Source organism: Nanorana parkeri, unplaced genomic scaffold (assembly GCF_000935625.1).
Source record: "Nanorana parkeri isolate BGI_ZX_2015 unplaced genomic scaffold, ASM93562v1 scaffold178, whole genome shotgun sequence".
NCBI lineage: Eukaryota > Metazoa > Chordata > Amphibia > Anura > Dicroglossidae > Nanorana > Nanorana parkeri.
This window is the reverse complement of record NW_017306446.1, coordinates 567,489-588,419: the sequence shown is the minus strand read 5'-3', so window position 1 is coordinate 588,419 and position 20,931 is coordinate 567,489. Positions and strand designations below refer to the sequence as shown.

Sequence of the window (20,931 nt, the reverse complement as noted above, 5' to 3'; positions counted from 1 at the left end):
CAGATTTGTGTGAATACAAAGACAAACTTTTAGCAATTTGAACTGTTTGAGAAAAATTTTAGAAAGCCCGACTCCGGGCACAGAAACTGCAGTTCAGTAAGTTGGAGAGGTCAATGCTGGGAGGCCGCTCAGCAAATATGGATCTTCCTCCATCTCCCCGATTGTTGCAGATATTTATAGTGCTGAGAATTCACACTGAGCTTTACGTACATTCATATTAGTCCCCGCCCCCGAGGAGCGGTCTAAGGTCCCTATCTCACAGTCATACATATGAGGGCCAATTTAGAGAGGAGCCAATTAACCTCCCAGCATGTCTTTGGAGTGTGGGAGGAAGCCGAGTACCCGGAGGAAACCCACAGGGAGAGCATGCAAACTCCTTGCAGATAGTGACCTGACCAGGATTTGAACCAGGGACCCCCAGTGCTGCAAGGCAGAAGTGCTAACCAATACGCCACTGTGCCCACATCTCTTTGCTATACCTGCAGGTGGAAGACTAGGTTCCCCTGAACTTCTATGGCTGTGGTCATATCTTCACACCCCTCCCCCTCCCTCCTAGGGATATAACATGTTATACTGTTAAGGAAGATACTGCTGCCAAGTTACAGGGGACTTCTAGAGGCTGCTGTCAGAGGGACTGCTACAGGCTGCTCAAGTCAAGTTAACTAAGACTGTTAGAGACTCCTTCCAGGTCACAGGAAACTGTTAGAGGCTTTCATGACATGGTACAGGGCACTACTAGTGACTGTTGGGGACTGTGAATGTGGCCCGGCCTCTTACGGACGTTTTCTCTGTCTTTTAGGTTCAGATCTATGAGTTGGAGGAGCACAAGATCGAGACGTGGAGAGGTAAAAGCTCGCTCAGCACGCCGACGTTTCTCTGCCGCTGTTTGTGATTGGAGGAAATTCTCAGCTTTTGTGTTTCTCTTGCAGAAGTTTACCTGCAGAATTCCTTCAAGCCGCTGATCTCCATTCCTCCGTCCGGCAGGTAGGACTCTGGGGGTCCCCGTCACAGCCCCCTTCCGGGATTTCTATCTGACATTGGCAATTATTCTTTTTGTATTTTTTTGGATAGTGCGGGGTAGGGGTTTTCATTGTTTCGTGTCCCCATTGAGAAGAGTCTCCCTCCCTATGTGTACTGGTCTGAGATTTTGGGTACAGGGTCAGGAGAACCTAATACAGACTGGTGTCTAGTTTGGTGATTTCTGTACATTGTCTATTGATCAAAAGCGTCAAATACACCCAACGCGTTTCGGGGGAAAGCCCCTCCCCCTTCTCCAAGGCTTAAGTGTACAATTTGTATCTAAAACCGGAAACAAAATTCATGAAAAAGGTCTATTTTAGGGCTAAATTGATCTGCGGTATCAGCATCACCTCCGGGAGATGAGGCCGGCTCACCGCCGTCACCGAATCGTACGCTTAAGCCCTGAAGAAGGTGGAAGCTTTACACCACGAAACGAGTCAGTTGTATTTGATGCCTTTAGTTAACAAGTTATACTAATCGCCGAATTAGACGACTCCTAACCCTATACCCAAGACCGGATCATGTGACCTGCCCACCGAGATCGGAAAGGCAGCGGCCTAGGACCCCCAAGCAGGTCAGTGTACACCCTCTATAGAAATATAGATGATAATACTGAGGGGGGGTTTAAACATTCGCACAGCCATTCAACCTGCAAAAATGCATGCACATGCTTTCTGTGAAACTGGGTCAAAAATGTATGTCATCGCTATACTTTTGTTCCAGGCTGAATGTAATTATTGATGATTAGAGTGAATCAGGCCAGTGCCTCACTATGGCCACTAGATGGAGCTGTAGAGCATAGGAATAAATACATATTTCCTATTATCTTCAGCTCCATCTAGTGGCCATAGTGAGGTACTGGCCTGATTCACTCTAATCAATAATTACATACAGCCTGGAACAAAATAGCAAAAACATTCATTTTTGGATGATTGTCTTTACTCCTAGCCTAGCCCTATATCCAAGACCAGATCATGTGATCCGTCCTCCGAGATCGCAGAGGGGAAATAGATAAGCGGGTATAAAAACTACATCAAACAAAGCAGTAAATGTCCAGATACAGGCAGCTGAGGATGAGCTTGGCCCTGCCGCCGCCAGGGCTCACAGTTGGTCTGTAAAGCCACTCATCACATTCAAATAATGAACAAATGCACCCATGTTGGTAAAAAAAAAAATTTGCATTTGCTAATTTTTTTTGCAGAGGAGCCTGCAAAGCTTTGTAACTGCAATAAATGCTAAACATGTGCGATTCGTTTTGTTCCGAATCAAAAATAGTACGAATTTTCCGAAATTTGTACATTCGGACACATACGAACTTCCGAATCCCAATTCATCCGAATGCGTCCGAATCTGAATCTCCGTTTCATAGTTTCGGATCCCGGCCAAAACAAAACTGAATGGGACATGTGACTTTTCTGGCCAATCAGATGTGTTTTTCGGTTTAATGCCTCCGAATGGGTCTGAACACAAAGTTTCGTTACGGCAACATGGGAGCCATACACAGTATATACATATAATACTAAAGCTGAGGCTCCCAGACCCCAATGGCATTCAGGATCCGAATTTCCGAATTGCATTGGGGAGTTCCCGAATGCCGTTTGGGTCTGGGAGCCTCAGCTTTAGTAATATATGTATATGACTCCCAGACCCGAAACCCATTCGGGTCTGGGAGATTCAGCTTCAGTATTAATATCTGTATATGGTTTTCTGTGGTATTCGCAACGAATATTCGTAAACTCATCCGAAACTAACGTAAATTTGGATTTTGTTAGAATCCGAAACGAATTGAATTTCGGATCCGAATATCGAAATATCGGAACCGAACCGAATGTTTCAGCAGCTTACATATCTAATAACTGCAATGCCGGGTTCAATGCTCTGGCTCGTGCAGACTATTCCTCCAGCCGATGTCCATACAGAGGTACAGGCTATCAGTTATGGGGTATGACGTCGCCTCACATGTAGCCCACTGAAATCTACACGTTAGTGGATGTTCTGTCCTCGCCACCCTTCCCGTGTTTCCTGTTTGGCTCTCGCACTTCTCTGATTTCCTTTGCTTGTTGTTCGGAGTTTCTCCTCACGCCTTCTGTCTCTTCCAGCTTGTTCCACGCCGTCTACTCGCTGATCAAGAACAAGATCCACCGGCTTCCGGTCATGGAGCCCGTATCAGGAAACATCCTGCACATCCTCACACACAAGCGGCTGCTGAAATTCCTCCATATGTTTGTGAGTGAATGTTGAGGAAACGCGCTTGTTCCCCCCGATCATCGTGTCTGAGAGAGAAAGTGACATTTAGCGGTGTCAGGGCGTCCCGGTTGTAGGCGCATGTCACAGAATGAAACAACAGTTGTACATTTTCACCACCAGCTGTGATTTGGGATTTATTTTTTTGGCCAATTGGTTCGTTTTTGACATCTCGTTGCCCTTGGCTTTGACATCGCTGGCCACTTTATTAGGTACACCTGGCTAGTACCGGGTTGGGCCCCCTTTTGTCTTCAAAACTGCCTTAAAAGAGAACTATGGGGTAAGTGTTTTTCCCCAAAGTTCTCTCAAGGGTCACAGAAGGGCATCTACAGGCGTCCTCCCGTTACCCCAAAAAAAGGGTGTATCTCACTGCACTCCTTACCGGATCTCCTAGGAGATGATGTCTGTATTAGGGTGCTTGCAGCGACCACGGAGGCACCGTGTAACCATATAGAATTTCCAAAATGTCACCAGCACTCCAAAAGTAGATTCAACAAATTTTAATGACAACGGTCATTCAAAATCACAAGTACTTTCGGGGCCACGTAGGGTCCCCGTCATCAGGCTCAGAATCAAAAGGGTCATCAAGCTCATTCTGAGCCTGATGACGGGGACCCTACGTGGCCCCCGAAAGTACTTGTGATTTTGAATGACCGTTGTCATTAAAATTTGTTGAATCTACTTTTGGAGTGCTGGTGACATTTTGGAAACTCCCGTTACCCAAAGCTCAGTATATAGGGAGCTACAGCTCGCAATATACTGAGACTGCCGCAGCCGGGACGGATGCCGACAATGCTTTTGAGATCTGTGCCCAGCTGTGTGAGTGACAGCTGGCTCTGCCTATCTAGAGGCAGAGCCAGTTGTACCCGCCCCCTCCGCCGTCCGTTCCTCCAGTCAGAGCTGTAGTCATGAAGGGATGGACATGGTCAGCAACAATACTCAGGTAGGCTGTGACATTTAAATGATGCTCAATTGGTACTAAGGGGCCCAAAGTGTGCCAAGAAAATATCCCTCCCGCACCATTGCACCACCACCTCCATCAGCCTGGCCCATTGATACAAGGCACGCCTTCGTGTTGTTTACCCCAAATTATGACCCAACCATCCGAATGTTGCAGCTGAAATCGAGACTCATCAGACCAGGGAACGGTTTTCTAATCTTTTACTGTCCAATTTTGGTGAGCCCTTGCATACTGTGGCCTCCATGGGACCAGAAGCGACTCGTGCTGCATCACTTCCGGTCCCATAGCTGTCAGTGCTGGGCTCCTGCTATAAGCTATTGAAGTGCGATCTTCACTTCAATAGCTTATGTAGCGTGCAAAGGTGATACTAGGGGTCTTTCCGACCCCCAGCATCACCTTACAGAGTCCCCCCCCCCCCCCCCATGTGATAGTAATTAAAGTAAAGTAAAAAAAAAAGAAAAAAAATACAGTTTTAAGATTAATATTAAATACATTAAATGTAAAAATAATGTAAAAAACATTTGTTAAAGTCCCCCGCCCCGCGAGCACACGCGTTGTCGTGTAAACACGCGTCGGTGCGCTTATGTATAAAAACGACGATTGCGCTACACATGTTGGATATCGCCACGCACGCCGGAGTGAGAGCAATAATTCTCAGGCCAATATTTACGCGCATCTCTAAACTGATGACCTGTGGGGGCTTTAAATCGTCACGGACGCACACAATTTTTCACCTGGGCATGTTGGGTATCTATTTATTCGTTGTAACCTCATGTTTTATCTTTTATTTAAAAAATGGTTTTATAAAAGTGTTTTGGGGCACTAAACTCAACATAAGTGCATTTTTCACAAAATTTTGGGGTTTGATAATATGTTGCGCCAATGTCGTGCAACATAAAAATCTGCAACTGCCGACATTTTATTCTACAGTGTCTCGGCTTTCAGAAAATATATAATATTTGGGGGGGTTTTAAGTCATTTTCAGGCCCAAAATGTGGATTATATCATGTGAACAAAAAAAAAAGGCCTTTGTCCTTAAGGGGTTAGGCCCCATTCACACTGAGCGATTTGCAAATTTGCAAGCGATTTGCATTTTGCGCGATATCGCGCGTTTGCAGCGCGATATCGCGCAAATAGTTGCATTGAGCAGCCTAGAATCGCAGCAAAATCCGCTCCAAAAAGGGTCCTGCTGTAGCGACGCACGACCCGCGACAGCGACGGACCAAGCCCCATTGAGATGCATTGGAGAGCTATATCGCGCAGTAAATACCCGCGATATCGCGCGGATTACCGCACGATAAATCGCTCAGTGTAAATGGGGCCTTAGGTGGGAGTTTGTTTTGTAATGTGACGGTAATTCTGGGAGGCCATTGTGAAGTTTACTTACCTGGACCCTGGTCTTTCCACCAATGACAGGGGGGCACCATTCCGCGACCTCGCTTCCTGCAGAGAACCATCCTGGAGCTGGGCATCGGGACTTTCAAGGACGTCGCGGTTATTCATGAGGCATCCAGTATATACAGCGCTCTGGAGATCTTCGTAGAGAGAAGAGTGTCCGCCCTCCCCGTAGTGAACGAGGCAGGTGAGTGCAGATGCTTTCGGTCGCCGCCAGGGCTCACAGTTGGTCTGTAAAGCCACTCATCACATTCAAAGAGTAATTCCACCTTTTGCTAAAATTAATAAATGCTACCCAACAATGGACGAGATGCTGCGGGGAGAAGAACTCTGCAATATATTACATTTTTTCTGTGCGGATGGGGACAAAAACAAATATTATTAATGTACTTTGGATTGTAATTCTTTTGTAAAGTAAAGCAAGAAAATACTTCATTATGGCCACTAGAGGGAGCTGAGGAGCATGGGAAAGAAGCATTTATTTCCTATGATCCTCAGCGCCATCTAGTGGCCATAATGAGGTATTTTCCTGATTCACTCTAATCTTATGAATGAATTGTGTTCAACCTGGAAAGAAAATATACTAACAACATTCGTTTTTGCCCCATTCACACAGAATTAATCTACAATACGCAGGATACGCAGGATGAATGGCTGTGTAATTTTTAATTATTATTATTATACAAGATTTATATAGCGCCAACAGTTTGCGCAGCGCTTTAATAAATATTCCCCTTATTATTGCCCCATTATGAAGAGCTGCACGGCCCAATTCTAACTCATTCACCCCACTGAATCATTCATTGACACAGAATTGAGCTGTGTAGGGAACTCCCTATTAGTCCTACTCCACAGAAGCCTTTGTTTCATATCTGGCACTGATGAAGGTTGATAAGATGGGAACAACTGTCTTCACTTTGGATACCTGGCTCTATGCATGTGGCTGTGCAGCACCGTGTGATACAGTATATGAGAAATCTATCTGATTTTCCTTGTTTAGTGTAGTTCAGTCCCATGAAACAGGAAAATTTCTAAGGACTAACATTGTCCACCTTTTCCGGGACTGACCCCGGCTCTCAGCGGACATTTGGCTTTTACGAGCTGCAAATCCTCTTCCAGACCCGGCACACGAGTCACATCTGCTGATTATTGCAGCCAAATAAAACATATTAGAATGTATTACATTGTAGAGGATGCGGCCTGAGCACCCCCGGCAGACATTGTCCTCTAATCTGAGCTATACATAGAACAGCGGAGTCACTGAGACCAGGGGACGGATAAGATTCTTCCTCTCCGCAGTACAGGAATTCAGGGAGTGTTCAGGGACTTCTGAGAGCTGCTAAAAAGGAAACCGCTGGGCGCCTCTGAACGTCTTCAATGTGTCAATCAACAAAAACTCGACTGATACTTAACATGGGAAGATTTTATTGTCTGGGTGTGAATGATCTGAGAAGAAAGGTTCCGGTTGGCTCAATGATACGACAGGAAATTAAAGGGACCATTATCTCCAGCGATGACATTCTCAGCAGAAAAGAGGTCACATGACTGAATATATCGTAGTGGCAAAAAAAAAAAAAGGGCAGAAGGACTTCCACTCAGCCGATCCAATATCTGGTTCGACTGAGCCGAAGCTCCAGCAGCTCACTTGCTGCAGTTCGCCTCTATTCTCATAGGGGGGCCGAACGGCAGTGAGTGAATAGCCGAATGCTGCCGAGCGGCATTCGGCTCGGCTATTATGCTCGGTACTTCCGTGGTACCGAGCAGAATAGCAAATCAATGGAAATAGTTTTTAAAAAAAACTGTAAATAAATATTACATTTAAAAAAAAAAAAAAAAAAATTAGGCGGAGCTAGCAGTGACAGCTTGCTCCGCCTAACTGTTTATTATTGGCCGGCACATGCTTGAGTCTTCTAGCAGGTCCCAGGCCAATGAGTAACAACTGGGCGGAGCCGGCCATGACGTCACGGCCGGCCCTGCCCACTTGTTATTGTTTAATGACAGTTCAGCTCCCCCAGGTCATTTGGGGATGCTGATCTGTCATTACAACTGGGCGGAGCCAGCCGTGGGATCACGGCTGGCCCTGCCCAGCTGTTATTTGCGGGGCGAAAGGCCAGCCTCCGGCAGGCTGTTCGCCCCGCTTCGGCTGACACTTCGACTCGGTCGAGCCGAAGAAAATGCCTTCAGCTCGGCTGAGCTGCTCGGCTGCTGTACGGGCTATTGTGAATAGCCCGTACAGCAGCCCTGCGGTTCAACTGAACCGAAAGGGCTCCGGCGGCCGAAGAGAGCCGACGCTACGAATCATCAGCCTCTTGCAGTCCCTGTGCAGCAGAGCTCACAGTGGGGGAGAGAGAAGCAGCAGAAGGAACTAGTGAGTTGTGCTGCAGTACAAGGAGCATGCCGATAGGAGGAAAGAGCAGAGTGACAGGGAGAGAGCAGAGTGACAGAGAGATGAGTTCCTTGGTCTGCCGCTTCTCCTTTCACTGTCCAGTCACAGGCTGGGAGGTAGAACAAGACCTGTAAGTGTTACTGAACTGTAACAGGCAAAAATCAGGTCCCCTTCCCCGGCCAGCTTGGGCTCTGTGGCGTGGCAGAGCTGTGTACATGCGGATGGCCAGAAATACAAATCTGTTGGCATGTAAAACAGCTCCCATATATGTATTTTAATTGTGAATTTAGAGATTTGCCCGAAGCTCAGCTTCATGCAGCGTGTTGTCTAGCTCTTGCATAAATAGTAAAATAATGTTTTTTAGCTATCTCGTAGAAAAAGCCGGGACTTGCTGGGACTTGTAGTTCCCTGCCAGCTGCAGGGATGGGCAGCCTCTTCTTATGACCTGCACGGTAAAACATCTAAAACCTAACGGAAAGCTAAATGAAGACAGCAGCAGAACATAAGAAGGAGCCATTTGTCCCGTCTTCGTGGTAATCTTACTTAATACAAGGTCTTTAGTGCCGGGACGGTGACCCCGGTCCGAGTCCAAAGACCCTGTTTAGGGACCGGAGCAACGTCCATCTCTTCACCGCCCCCCCGGGGGACACAGCTGCTGCCCTGTGAACGTGGCATTTGTGGATATTAATAGCTCTGCCCGTCCATGGTCAATGACAAACGTGGTAACCAGGATGAGCACAGTGTTTTAAAGTCGCCTGCACGGCAAGGACACCGGACATTGTTCAAACACGGAAATCCTTTCTGTATCCATTTCGGGAAAACTTTAAACACGGCGGAGCAGCTCAGTGATAAATGTTCTGTATTTGACGTTTCCTGTTTCAGCTTTTGGATCTGGAGGACGATAGAAAAAAATAATGATGTGCAAACAGCAAGAGAAACCTTTTACTGTCACAGCATTGGGTACTTCTGCCGTGAGGATATGAAAGCTGAGGATGAATTGCTCCATAGCGCCTGCTCTGTGAGGGCTTGTTATGAAGCCCATTTACCACTGATTAAGCATATATGTAAATATTGGAATGTCCATAGCCTGTCCACATGTTCATTTTAAAGAGACCCTGTCACCAGCTTAAAAATATTGTTTAAAGAACTAGTATCAAGTATTTTAAATCCTGGGTGGCCCATCGATACTAAATTGTGGGATTATAGGGGAGGGTCAGATGTTCCTCAGTCTCTAAGTGGAGTGGTTGAAAGAGTGCTAAAAAGTACCAGGACACATTAGTGTGCCCACTGTACTACTGTTGCCTTTGGAAGGTGTGACTCAATATAAAAATGCTTTTAAGCAAAGCTCCAGGCAAAAGTTTTTTTCTTTCCTATTTTTGGGCAGAGTGGGGAAGGGTTTCTACTGCTACCTTTGTCTATGTTGTGGAGATTTTCCTTCATTTCCTGTCCCAGAGATAAAACAGGAAGTAAGGAAATCTTCCGGAAAATGGCAACAAAAAATCTAACCCTTCGCAGCGTTGGAGGCAGAGGGAGACTTTTAATGTGAGATCTTAACAGATCTGCTAGTAGAACATTGAGGGGCATTAGTCTTCGTCCTTTTATATTGTATATCTTCCCTGAGCCATTAAAAACCCGTTCCTGTGTTTTTAATCGCGTTTTTTCTTTTTTTGTGCTTTTCAGGGCAAGTTGTTGGGCTGTACTCCCGATTCGACGTCATAGTAAGTACATTACATGCAATAACCTGAAGTGCTTTGGTAAGATGGCCATGCAGCCTGGTGCTGAGGGCCACCATGGGCATTGGGGCAGGTAGCAGACGTCAATCTCAGACATGAGTAAACAAGGTGTGCATGGCAGGATCCAGAGTTTAGTAGTGACCAGCATATGGCAAAGTCTTGAAGGTTTATCATATCAACCATGAGAGGCTGGTCCTTGGAACCACTGAATCCCTTTACCCATCTTCATCCCTCAATACCGTGTTTCCCCGAAAATAAGACAATGTCTTATATATTTTTTGCCCCAAAAAACCACACTAAGTCTTATTATCAGGGGATGTCTTCATTTTTTTTTTAATGTGCAACAAAATGGTCAGTATCGGTAATGCTGATCCGTTTCTTTCACAGGCGGAGTGCATCTGGTATCACTCCGCCTGTCACAGTAACCGGCGCTATAGAGGAATTATCGACTAATGTGGCCGTGCTCCCTCCATTGCCGCAGCCTTGCTTTCTACAGCGCCGGCTTCCTTTGCCATCAGGGACAGTGGTACCAGCAGTGGGGACATCAAACAGTGGACAGCGTGCTAAAGTGCGGTACCATTTACCGGTACACATTACAGTACAGTACCATTACATTAAGCAGTGCCTTCAGGGGGACAGCAGTTGGTGAAGTATGGTAATGGAGAGTTCCCTGTCACTGCGCTGGCCAGAGGGAGTTCCCTGTCATCCCCTTAAAAGTAGAATTACGGGGCCAGGGCTTTTTCCCATAGTTCTCCTAAGGGTCACGGGAGAACACAAACTAGCGTCCACCCGTCACCCAAAGCTTAGTATATAGGGAGCTACAGCTCGCGGTATACTGAGACACCGCAGCCGAAACGGATCCCGACAACTATGTCTGGATCCACCCACCTGCGTGATTGACAACTGGCTCTGCCTATCCAGAAGCAGAGCCAGCTGTGCCCGCCCTTTTCCCCGTCCGTTCCTCCAGTCAGCGCAGGAGGATCGGGGAGGGGGGATCCTTGCAGGGAGCCGTGAGTGACAGTCACGGCTCTCTGCAGGGATAGATCGAGAAGTGAGCGACAGTATGTGTTCGCTCACTTCCCGATCTACTGATCCTCAGATTATGAGGAGGAGTGAAAATCACTCGCCTCACAATTCTCCTTTAATACAGTGTGTCCCTGTAGGCTGATACCATCTCTCCTGCTCTTCAAGTTCCCCGTCACATGCTACTACCAAACTAGGTCTTATTTTCGGGGTAGGTCTTATATTACAGGAATCTTGAAAAATATTGCTAGGTCTTATTTTCGGGGAAACACGGTAGTATCAGATGTGCTGAATATTATGATGATTACTAGGGATGCACAGATACTTTTCGAGTACCAGTGCAGATACTTGGCATTTTCATGAACTACCGGGGTTGCAGCGGTTGTAGCTGGGACCGGGCTCTGGCGCTCCACCACTGTCCTGAAATCATTAGTCTGTATTGTTTTAGAAAAACTGTCACATGACACTAAACAAAAATGTATCAGTACTCGTACTTGTAAGTACTCGGCAAGTACCAGTACTCGTACTCGCAAAACTGGTATCGGTGCATCCCTTTATTTATATTTATAAAAACAAAATCGTACATTAAATCAGAGATGTACAAATCCCGGGAGCTCCGTGTGCTCCTCACAAATGACAGCAGACTCCTAACTTCTGAATTTGTCTCTAGTCTAGTCTTGGAGCTCAAAAGTATCTGTTCATGTACTTGGTATCTGTGCAACCCTAATGATTACTGTATATACACAGAGGAGGTAGAGGCACTGTAGTGTACTGAGGAGGTAGAGTCCTGTATGTGAATCATCTTCCTGTCGAGAACAATCTTTTGACACAAAATAAGAAAAGATACATTTAAATGGACATTTTTTCTACCAGGACAGGATAGCCAAATACAAGCGACCGTTCATAGATGAAAGTGATTGTTTACTGAAATAGAATTGAAGATTTGATCCTTTCATGGAAATGATGAAGTATTTTTTATTAATAAACTGGATCAAGTCAGGAAATGTATCAAAGTCTGAAGAAAAGGGACGTGACATGACATTGCGTTAGTTTGATGAAATCTGCAGTGTGTTTATCTCTATGACAACGGTAGAGCTTTGCGGTCAGTTTCAACAGTATCAGCAAGCCTTAGATAGCGGTTTTATTTAGTTTGAGGTTTTTCTGGATTTATGATTTGATTTTCTATTTCAGCACTTGGCAGCACAAAAGATCTATAACAACCTGGACATCACAGTGGGGGAGGCGTTACGGCGACGCAGCTTGTGCCTGGAAGGTGTCCTGATGTGTTACCCCCACGAGACCCTGGAGACGGTGATAGACCGCATAGTAAAGGAGCAGGTACATCTGCCCTTGTTCCTCCTCTCACGTGTCACCACCAAACCCCTTACCACCGGGCCCTTGTTCCTTCTCCTCTCACGTGTCACCACCAAGCCCCTTACCACCGGGCCCTTGCTCCTTCTCCTCTCACGTGTCACCACCAAACCCTCACCACCAGACCCTTGTTCCTCCTCCTCTCACGTGTCACTACCAAACCATCACCACCGGGCCCATGTTCCTCCTCCTCTCACGTGTCACCACCAAACCCTCACCACCGGGCCCTTGTTCCTCCTCCTCTCACGTGTCACCACCAAACCATCACCACCGGGGCCCATGTTCCTCCTCCTCTCACGTGTCACCACCAAACCCTCACCACTAGGCCCTTGTTCCTCCTTCTCTCACGTGTCACCCCCAAACCCTCACCACTAGGCCCTTGTTCCTCCTTCTCTCACGTGTCACCCCCAAACCCTCACCACTAGGCCCTTGTTCCTCCTTCTCTCACGTGTCACCCCCAAACCCTCACCACTAGGCCCTTGTTCCTCCTTCTCTCACGTGTCACCCCCAAACCCTCACCACTAGGCCCTTGTTCCTCCTTCTCTCACGTGTCACCCCCAAACCCTCACCACTAGGCCCTTGTTCCTCCTTCTCTCACGTGTCACCCCCAAACCCTCACCACTAGGCCCTTGTTCCTCCTTCTCTCACGTGTCACCCCCAAACCCTCACCACTAGGCCCTTGTTCCTCCTTCTCTCACGTGTCACCCCCAAACCCTCACCACTAGGCCCTTGTTCCTCCTTCTCTCACGTGTCACCCCCAAACCCTCACCACTAGGCCCTTGTTCCTCCTTCTCTCACGTGTCACCCCCAAACCCTCACCACTAGGCCCTTGTTCCTCCTTCTCTCACGTGTCACCCCCAAACCCTCACCACTAGGCCCTTGTTCCTCCTCTCATATGTCACCACCAAACCCTCACCACCGGGTCCTTGTTCCTCCTCTCACGTGTCACCACCAAACCATCACCACCGGGCCCATGTTCCTCCTCCTCTCACGTGCCACCACCAAACCCTCACCACTAGGCCCTTGTTCCTCCTCTCATATGTCACCACCAAACCCTTACCACCGGACCCATGTTCCTCCTTCTCTCACGTGCCACCACCAAACCCTCACCACTAGGCCCTTGTTCCTCCTCTCATATGTCACCACCAAACCCTCACTACTGGGCCATTGTTCCTCCTCCTGTCACGTGTCATCACCAAACCCTTACCACCGGACCCATGTTTCTCCTCCTCTCACACGTCACCACCAAACCCTCACCACAGGGCCCTTGTTCCTCCTCCTCTTATGTGTCACCACCAAACCCTCACCACCGGGCCCTTGTTCCTCCTCTTCTCACGTGTCACCACCAAACCCTCACCACTGGGCCCTTGTTCCTCCTCCTCTCACGTGTCACCACCAAACCCTTACCACTGAGCCCTTGTTCCTTCTCCTCTCATATATCACCACCAAACCCTCACCACCAGACCCGTGTTCCTTCTTCTCTCACGTGTCACCACCAAACCCTCACCACTGGGCCCTTGTTCCTCCTCCTCTCACGTGTCACCACCGGGCCCTTGTTCCTCCTCCTCTTATGTGTCACCACCAAACCCTCACCACCGGGCCCTTGTTCCTCCTCCTCTCACGTGTCACCACCAATCCCTCACCACCGGGCCCTTGTTCCTTCTCCTCTCACGCGTCACCACCAAACCCTCACCACCAGACCCTTGTTCCTCCTCCTCTCACGTGTCACCACCAAACCCTCACCACCGGGCCCTTGTTCCTCCTCCTCTCACGTGTCACCACCAAACCCTCACCACCGGGCCCTTGTTCCTTCTCCTCTCGCGTGTCACCACTAGACCCTTGCTCTTCCTCCTTTTGATGTGTTTCTCCCCACCTGGAGTTTATTCGCAGAGATCTTTATGGTTAGCTCCTGACGGGGTGAAGCAGTCAGAGAAGGCAGAGCAAGGGTCTGGTGGTATTTTAGGATTCTTCATATGTACCCATTTATGTTCCATGTGCAAGGTGCGTGGTGGAGCTGACAGTAGCTGTTTAGTATCCACAGAACTTGGCTGAATGTTGTATCAAGTTGGGTGAGTTCAACCACTGTGGTCCATTTTGTGCATCATTTTAACTCCTGCGTTTCCTTACACGTTAGGTTCATCGGTTTGTGCTGGTGGATGAAGAGCACCGGCCCCGCGGGATTGTGTCACTGTCGGACATCCTTCAGGCCCTGGTTTTAACCCCAGCAGGTATTGATGCCCTTAATTCCTAACCCTGGGAAGGCTCTTTTCTACCATTCACCCTGCACCTCCTCCTCCTCTCTAAGGCTCAGGTATGCAGGAGAACAGTGTGAGAATTGTCTGCACAGCTGAAACCTGCACTTTGTACCCTCTTCTGTCACCTCGGAGGGGTTTTTGTGCCTTGCCTGAGTTTTCGCTTTCCTCTGCTGCACTCTGAAGTGCGCTGAGTTCACCTGCTCCCTTACCACACACACACACACACACACACACACACACACACGCACACGCACACGCAACGGTCTTGTTATACTTCTATGTCTATTGTAAACTTCATCTTACAATTAGACATTGGGCAGAATGTGTGAGTAATGCATGCCCTGTATTGTCTCCCTTTAAAGAAGTATACAACGTTCTGTTTTTTTTGTATAGTACATGTCCAGGGCTCCACTAAGACCAAACGTAACCTGGGCAAGGGTAGCAGACATGTTTGTGCCCTCTACCAGCTCAACATTGTGAAGTCAGCACATTTTTCAGTAGGACAGGTGGTACCCCCTGTCACCTCTGATAAATGATTGGCCAAGAGAAGGCTTTGACTGCAGGACTGATAGATACTGAACACCACATGGAAGCTCAAACCAGCCCCCTGATGCTCTGCTATGGTAAAATGAAGAGAGCTTCAGGCTCTGATGTATGGTTGAGTTAGATTTGTATTCATCACCAGAAAATAGAAACTTATCCAACTAGGGATGCACCGATACCGATACTAGTATCTGTGCCGATACCGAGTATTTGGGCAAGTATTTGGGCGAGTACTCGTACTTGCCCAAATGCTCCGATACCTTTCCCGATACTGGAACTTCCGGTCAGAGGGAAATTTCCTCTGATCGGCAGTCCCGCGAAGGAACATGGAGCCGGGAAGCTGGCTCGATGCTGTTTGGCCGGCTCCATGCTGTTTGGCCGGGCAGCTGGCTTCCCAGCCAATCAGTATCGAGCCGGGCAAACAAATCTGATAATGACGACCCGACCCGCACCCTGCAGACAAATCATTCCCCTCACATAGATCCTCAGCAGCAGTCATTACCGTAACAGTCCATCGGCCAGCTGGGCAGACACAGCTCTCCAAGCTCTCCCGGATCTGCCCACGTCTCCGGTGGGCACAGCGCTCACGTGATCGGCCCCCAGCCTGCTACTGTACATGCGCAGAATTTCTGCATGTGCATGCGCAGCAGCAGGCTGAGGGCCGATCACGTGGGCGCTGTGCACACAGGAGACATGGGCTGATCCGGGAGAGCTTGGAGAGAGGTGTCTGCCCAGCTGGCCGATGGACTGGTACGGCTTCCCGGCCAATCAGCATCGAGCCGGCCAAACAGAATAGAGTCGGCTTTCCCGGGCAATCAAGAAGCCGGTCGGTGGGTAATAGATGAAAGTAGTCCCTCGCACTCCATGATATTAAAGTCAATGCTGTTTATTGACTGAGATAACACACATCTCCTTAGCGACACTTCGAGACCATGCGGCTCCGTCCTCAGGCAAACGACTCTCTATTTGCCTGAGGACGGAGCCGCATGGTCTCGAAACGTCGCTGAGGAGATGTGTGTTATCTCAGTCAATAAACAGCATTGACTTTAATATCATAGAGTGCGAGTGACTACTTTAATCTATCTACATTTCACGGAGGCATCCGTTGTCACCACCGCACCCACCCAGTTGGATTTGGGTTTTTGACCGGTCAGGAGTGCGATGGGACAGGAGGGTTAAGTTTCAGGGCGCCTGGCTTCCTCATTGGCGAGTAGCGAAATATAAATATTGGTACTCGATACCGAAAAAAACGGTATTGGCGCATCCCTGCATCCAACACGTTTTGGGGTTTAAAGTCCTCCTTTTTCAGGGGTTTCTTAAGAGCTGCCAAATGGACAAAAAAAGTGGAAACCCTGAGGATTGACTTGTAAGCTTGTAATGATAAGGCTTGTCCAGGTGACGGGTGTAGCAGCCGAGATATGAGCCCTATAGTTACAAATGTGCAATCCAATGTCTATTCTTACAAGAGGAAGGGGAACCTCCTAAACCCCCAAAACTCATTGGCCACGCCTCCTTATCCTTGTAATGACTACAATACAACACAGGCAAGTATTGCCAATCATTGATGAATTTATCATTATTGATAAAATTGCTACTTTCAGGTTAGTTTTAGAAACAGTTGAATAAACTTTGGAAACATTGTTATCTTTCCCCGCACTGCATGCAACGTGTACTGTTCGTCCGCCGCGTCAACCCCGCATCCTTCAGTGATGGCGCCATCTCCTTGTGTCACACTGAAATGTCTTTCTGCTTTCTGGAATTACTCCCCCCCCGGCTTCTGACAGTCTTTTCTGTGAGTGAGTTTTTATAAGGAATGTTTAGTCGCTTTGTACTTATTTTCTGTCTTTATTATTATGGTCAGGACTGAAAACAAATTAAACCTTTTTTTTTTTTAGTCAGAAATACAATGTAATCTTTTATTTCTCCACCAGGTGGAGCTCTGGTCTTCTTTTTACATTATTAGAATGATTACTTTTCATCTGTGCTGAATGAAGCTCTGATGTGCACAGAACTCAATGAGTCATCATAGCAGTGACTCCTCCCCTAACCGGGGCCTAATCTGAGAATTCAATCAGACAAAGGGAGCTGAAAAGAAAGCTGCTCTGTTGTGCTGCCACTTTTGTTTACACATAGTGAAATGGGAACCTTTTATTGACATATTGTCTTGTTTATTGGCTAAACAAAGATTGTACATAAAGAGCTTAAAAGTATAATATAGAAAGCAAGTAATAAAGAAATAAAAGTATATACATACATTATGTATATTTAGATTTATACATATTAGGGATGCACTGATACCAGTTTTACGGTATCGAGTACAAGTACCGATATTTATCTTTATCTTTCAGGACTCGCGGATACTGAGTACCGATACTGGTGTCATTACCCGCCGCCCAGCTTCTTGATTGCCCGGGAAGACAGCACCATGCGGTTATGCCGACTTGATGCTGATGGGCCGGGAAGCCAGCTTCCTGGCCAATCAGGAAGCAGGTAGCTGGGTCATTACCCGACACCCAGCTTCCTGATTGGCTGGGAAGCCGGCTCCATGCTTTTTGGCTGGCTCCAGGCTGATTGGCTGGGAAGCGGGCTCCATGTTCCCTCGTGGCACTGGAGATTTCCTCTGACCGGAAGTTCCAGTATCGGGGAAGGTATCAGAGCATTTAGATGGGTACTCACCCAAATACTCGGTATCACCACCCATACCGATACTTGTATCAGTATTGGTATCGGTGCATCCTTAATACATATAATATATACATATATAAAATAATAACAGTCCAAAAACATGTAAACTTTAAATGAATACATTCTTGGCATACCACAATGTACACTATCAGTTTTCCATAAAAAGCTTTCCTGGAGCTCCAGTCCAGTTATTTTGCCTAGGCTGAGATTATGTCATCAATCTGCTGCAGGCAGGAGGAAGCATTTCCTCAGTTTCCCCTCCCCCAGTCATCAGTCTGCTGCAGGCAGGAGGAAGCATTTCCTCAGTTTCCCCTCCCCCAGTGATCAGTCTGCTGCAGGCAGGAGTAGACATTTCCTCAGTCTCCCCTTCCCCAGTGATCAGTCTGCTGCAGGCAGGAGGAAGCATATCCTCAGTCTCCCCTCTCCCAGTGATCAGTCTGCTGCAGGCAGGAGGAAGGATGTCCTCAGTCTCCCCTTCCCCAGTGATCAGTCTGCTGCAGGCAGGAGGAAACATATCCTCAGTCTCCCCTCTCCTAGTGATCAGTCTGCTGCAGGCAGGAGGAAGCATTTCCTCAGACTCCCCTTCCCCAGTGATCAGTCTGCTGCAGGCAGGAGGAAGCATTTCCTCAGTCTCCCCTCCCCCTATGATCAGACTGCAACATTGTAACTTTATAGCAAGTCACAAAGTAGAAGCTGCAGCAGGAGCTGATTTGTGTCAGACATGTGTGATCGCAGCCAATAATTGTTTATTCTCTGAGCCGGCAAATGGTGACCCTGGCTGATGGCTGAACATAGGTGGTGCCACCCCCCTGGAGAAGAAAGCAGAGGAAGGCATTGTCAGGGGGAGTACTGTGATCATAGAGGTAATAAATACCAGGAAGTGTTACAATGACGCATTAGTACGCATGCACCCAACATGATATATATATGATCTGAGGTCCACTATAAAATATAGACATCTGAAATCAAATCGACCCAAAACGATGATAAACTCCCTTCATGAAGCCGTGCGTCACGCTTTCTCTTTTTGATCTTTTCCAGGTATAGACCGCAATACTTTGTGACCGAGTCGCCGGAGCTGCTATCGGACTTTTCTCCCCTCCTGGGCTTTCTACGGCTTAGGGAAAATGCGCAATCACGCGCAGCGGCCGGGGTGATGGATTCACAATTCCTAAACACTTGGGAGGACTTTCACACTTCAGGTCGATGGTCTGCGGACTCCTCCATAGTTACGGAGATCTCGGTTATTACCGCGAGCTTCTCAAACACCGTCCAGCCAATCAGTGACTGCGAAGTGAGCTTTGTACAGGAGACGGTAATAAGCGCTGTGGACATTGAGAAGTGAACATTGCATTGACTTCAATCTAGGGATTGTGGAGAGGAGTCCCTACCTCTGTCCTATGGATGATGTCACCGGAGTGAGGGCGGGACTGGTCACTGTGAGATATCTCTTGGTGGGCGTTTGTCCGCAGATACAGTATATTTTGTTTACATTGGAAGTACTTAAATGTCTCATTGACTTTTTGTTTTAAGGAATTTCTATTTTAGAGGGTTTTCCATTTTCCGATAACTGATAAAAAAAAGTGACTTATGCTCAGTGGCGTCACAAGAGGGGTGCGGGGGGTGCGGCACGCACACGGGTGACACCATTGGAGGGGTGACACCAAAGTCACTGACAGTCATTTTGGAGTCAGCCCCTCTAAAAAGTCAGGCACTCGGTCATCAGTGTCTGGAGAGAGGAGGGGACCCGGCGGCATACCTCATCTCTTTGGGTAAACGTCCCCTCCTCTCTCTGCCAGCGTCCATCACCAAAATGGCCGTCGGCAGGCGTCAATTAGATGACCGCGCATGCGCGATGACGTCACTGCGGGGCGTCACCCGGCCTCTGGACACCCCTGCTTATGCTGATCACTGTTTAGCTTAACAAAGTGTAGCAAATATAAAGAAGAACACAGAGCTCACCCTTAAAAGAGAACTATGGGGGTAACCTTTTTCTCCATAGTTCTCTTCGGGGTCACGGGAGGACATATACTAACCTCCTCCCGTGACCCAAAGCTCAGTATATAGCGGACTATTGATTGCCATATACTGAGAGCGCCGCACCCGGGACGGATCCCGACAATACAGATCCACCCAGCTGCGTGAGTGACAGCTGGCTCTGCCTATCTAGACAGTCACGGCTCTCTGCAGGGAGATGTTTGAGAAGTGAGCGAGCGCCGGTATGCGTTCGCTCACGTCCCGATCCATAGAGCCGACCTGTGACAGTTTCATTGTCACACGTCGGCTCTAACTATGGGGATGAGTGTAAATCACTCGCCTCATAGTTCTCCTTTTAATAAATGTCCCGCCTTCCTCAGGCCCCTTCAACGGGCTGATCCCCTCCTGATCGGAGCGGTACCGATCGGTTGTCACCGCTGTGACATTCGTGTCCATCCAGTTTTTCTCCTCCATCTTGCCATGGAGGAAAAGAAAATGAAATAACCGGCGCCCATGTTGGTCTGTTGGGGGGAATGGAATGTAAACAGACGTGTGTCTGAAACGGACATGTGCACCATCGGGCCTTTTGAAATGGAACACTGTTCCGTTAGTATCTCCGGACCCGGCCGGAGGCGGAGCTAACTGGGTGTAAACGGGCGCCTATTCATTTAGACCCGGCTGCCCATAAGCTAGCATTGGGCATCCAATGGGGTCCGCCTGAAAAACTGATTGGCGGACATGATCTGGCCGCCCGTGTGAAAGGGGCCTTGCTCTGTGTATGGAAAAAAAAACTCCTTCCAGGGTGAAGTGCAATAGAAATCAAACACTTTGAGAAAAAAAAAAACCCCCTCAGATTATTCTTTATTGAAACTACAAACCCCATCATGCATCTGCCTCTAGGAGTCATGCCTGTGGCTGTCGGAGTCTTGCAATGCCTCATGGGATTTGTAGTCATACCGCAGCTGGAGGGCCGAAATTTGCCTACCCCCGGCCCCTCTAGAAACTGTAGGGAGCTACATACAAATCAATGCAATTATCTGAAGGTGGAAAACCCATTAGAAATGTTCTGGTGTTGTAGAGAATATATAGAATCTTCATAGATCCGGAGCCGCCTCGTAGTGCGTCTGTCAGTACAAAGGACGCATTGTAGGAGTTCAGTCTTCCATTCTATGGATGTCTATAGGCAGCCGCAGTGCTGAAATGACCGTTCTCTATGTCTAGAATTATGTGTGTATTGATCAATGCACTGATACCATCATCTCATACCCCCATCTCATACCCCCATCTCATACCCCCATCTCCTACCCCCATCTGCTACCCCCATCTGCTACCCCCATC

The 20,931-nt window shown here is 47.9% G+C and overlaps 1 protein-coding gene across 1 annotated transcript in view; it reads left to right on the top strand.

The window, feature by feature from the left end:
* PRKAG3 (protein kinase AMP-activated non-catalytic subunit gamma 3) overlaps window positions 1–18,745 on the top strand; it is a 36,965-nt gene extending 18,220 nt beyond the window's left edge. The window contains exons 6-13 of the mRNA XM_018554925.1: window positions 800–845; window positions 930–984; window positions 3,120–3,246; window positions 5,642–5,807; window positions 9,687–9,724; window positions 11,954–12,100; window positions 14,268–14,361; window positions 18,658–18,745. Coding sequence (XP_018410427.1) covers window positions 800–845; window positions 930–984; window positions 3,120–3,246; window positions 5,642–5,807; window positions 9,687–9,724; window positions 11,954–12,100; window positions 14,268–14,361; window positions 18,658–18,680 — 696 coding nt within the window. The 3' untranslated portion in view covers window positions 18,681–18,745. The remainder of the gene's footprint in view (window positions 1–799; window positions 846–929; window positions 985–3,119; window positions 3,247–5,641; window positions 5,808–9,686; window positions 9,725–11,953; window positions 12,101–14,267; window positions 14,362–18,657) is intronic.
* The last annotated feature ends 2,186 nt before the right edge of the window (window positions 18,746–20,931 follow it).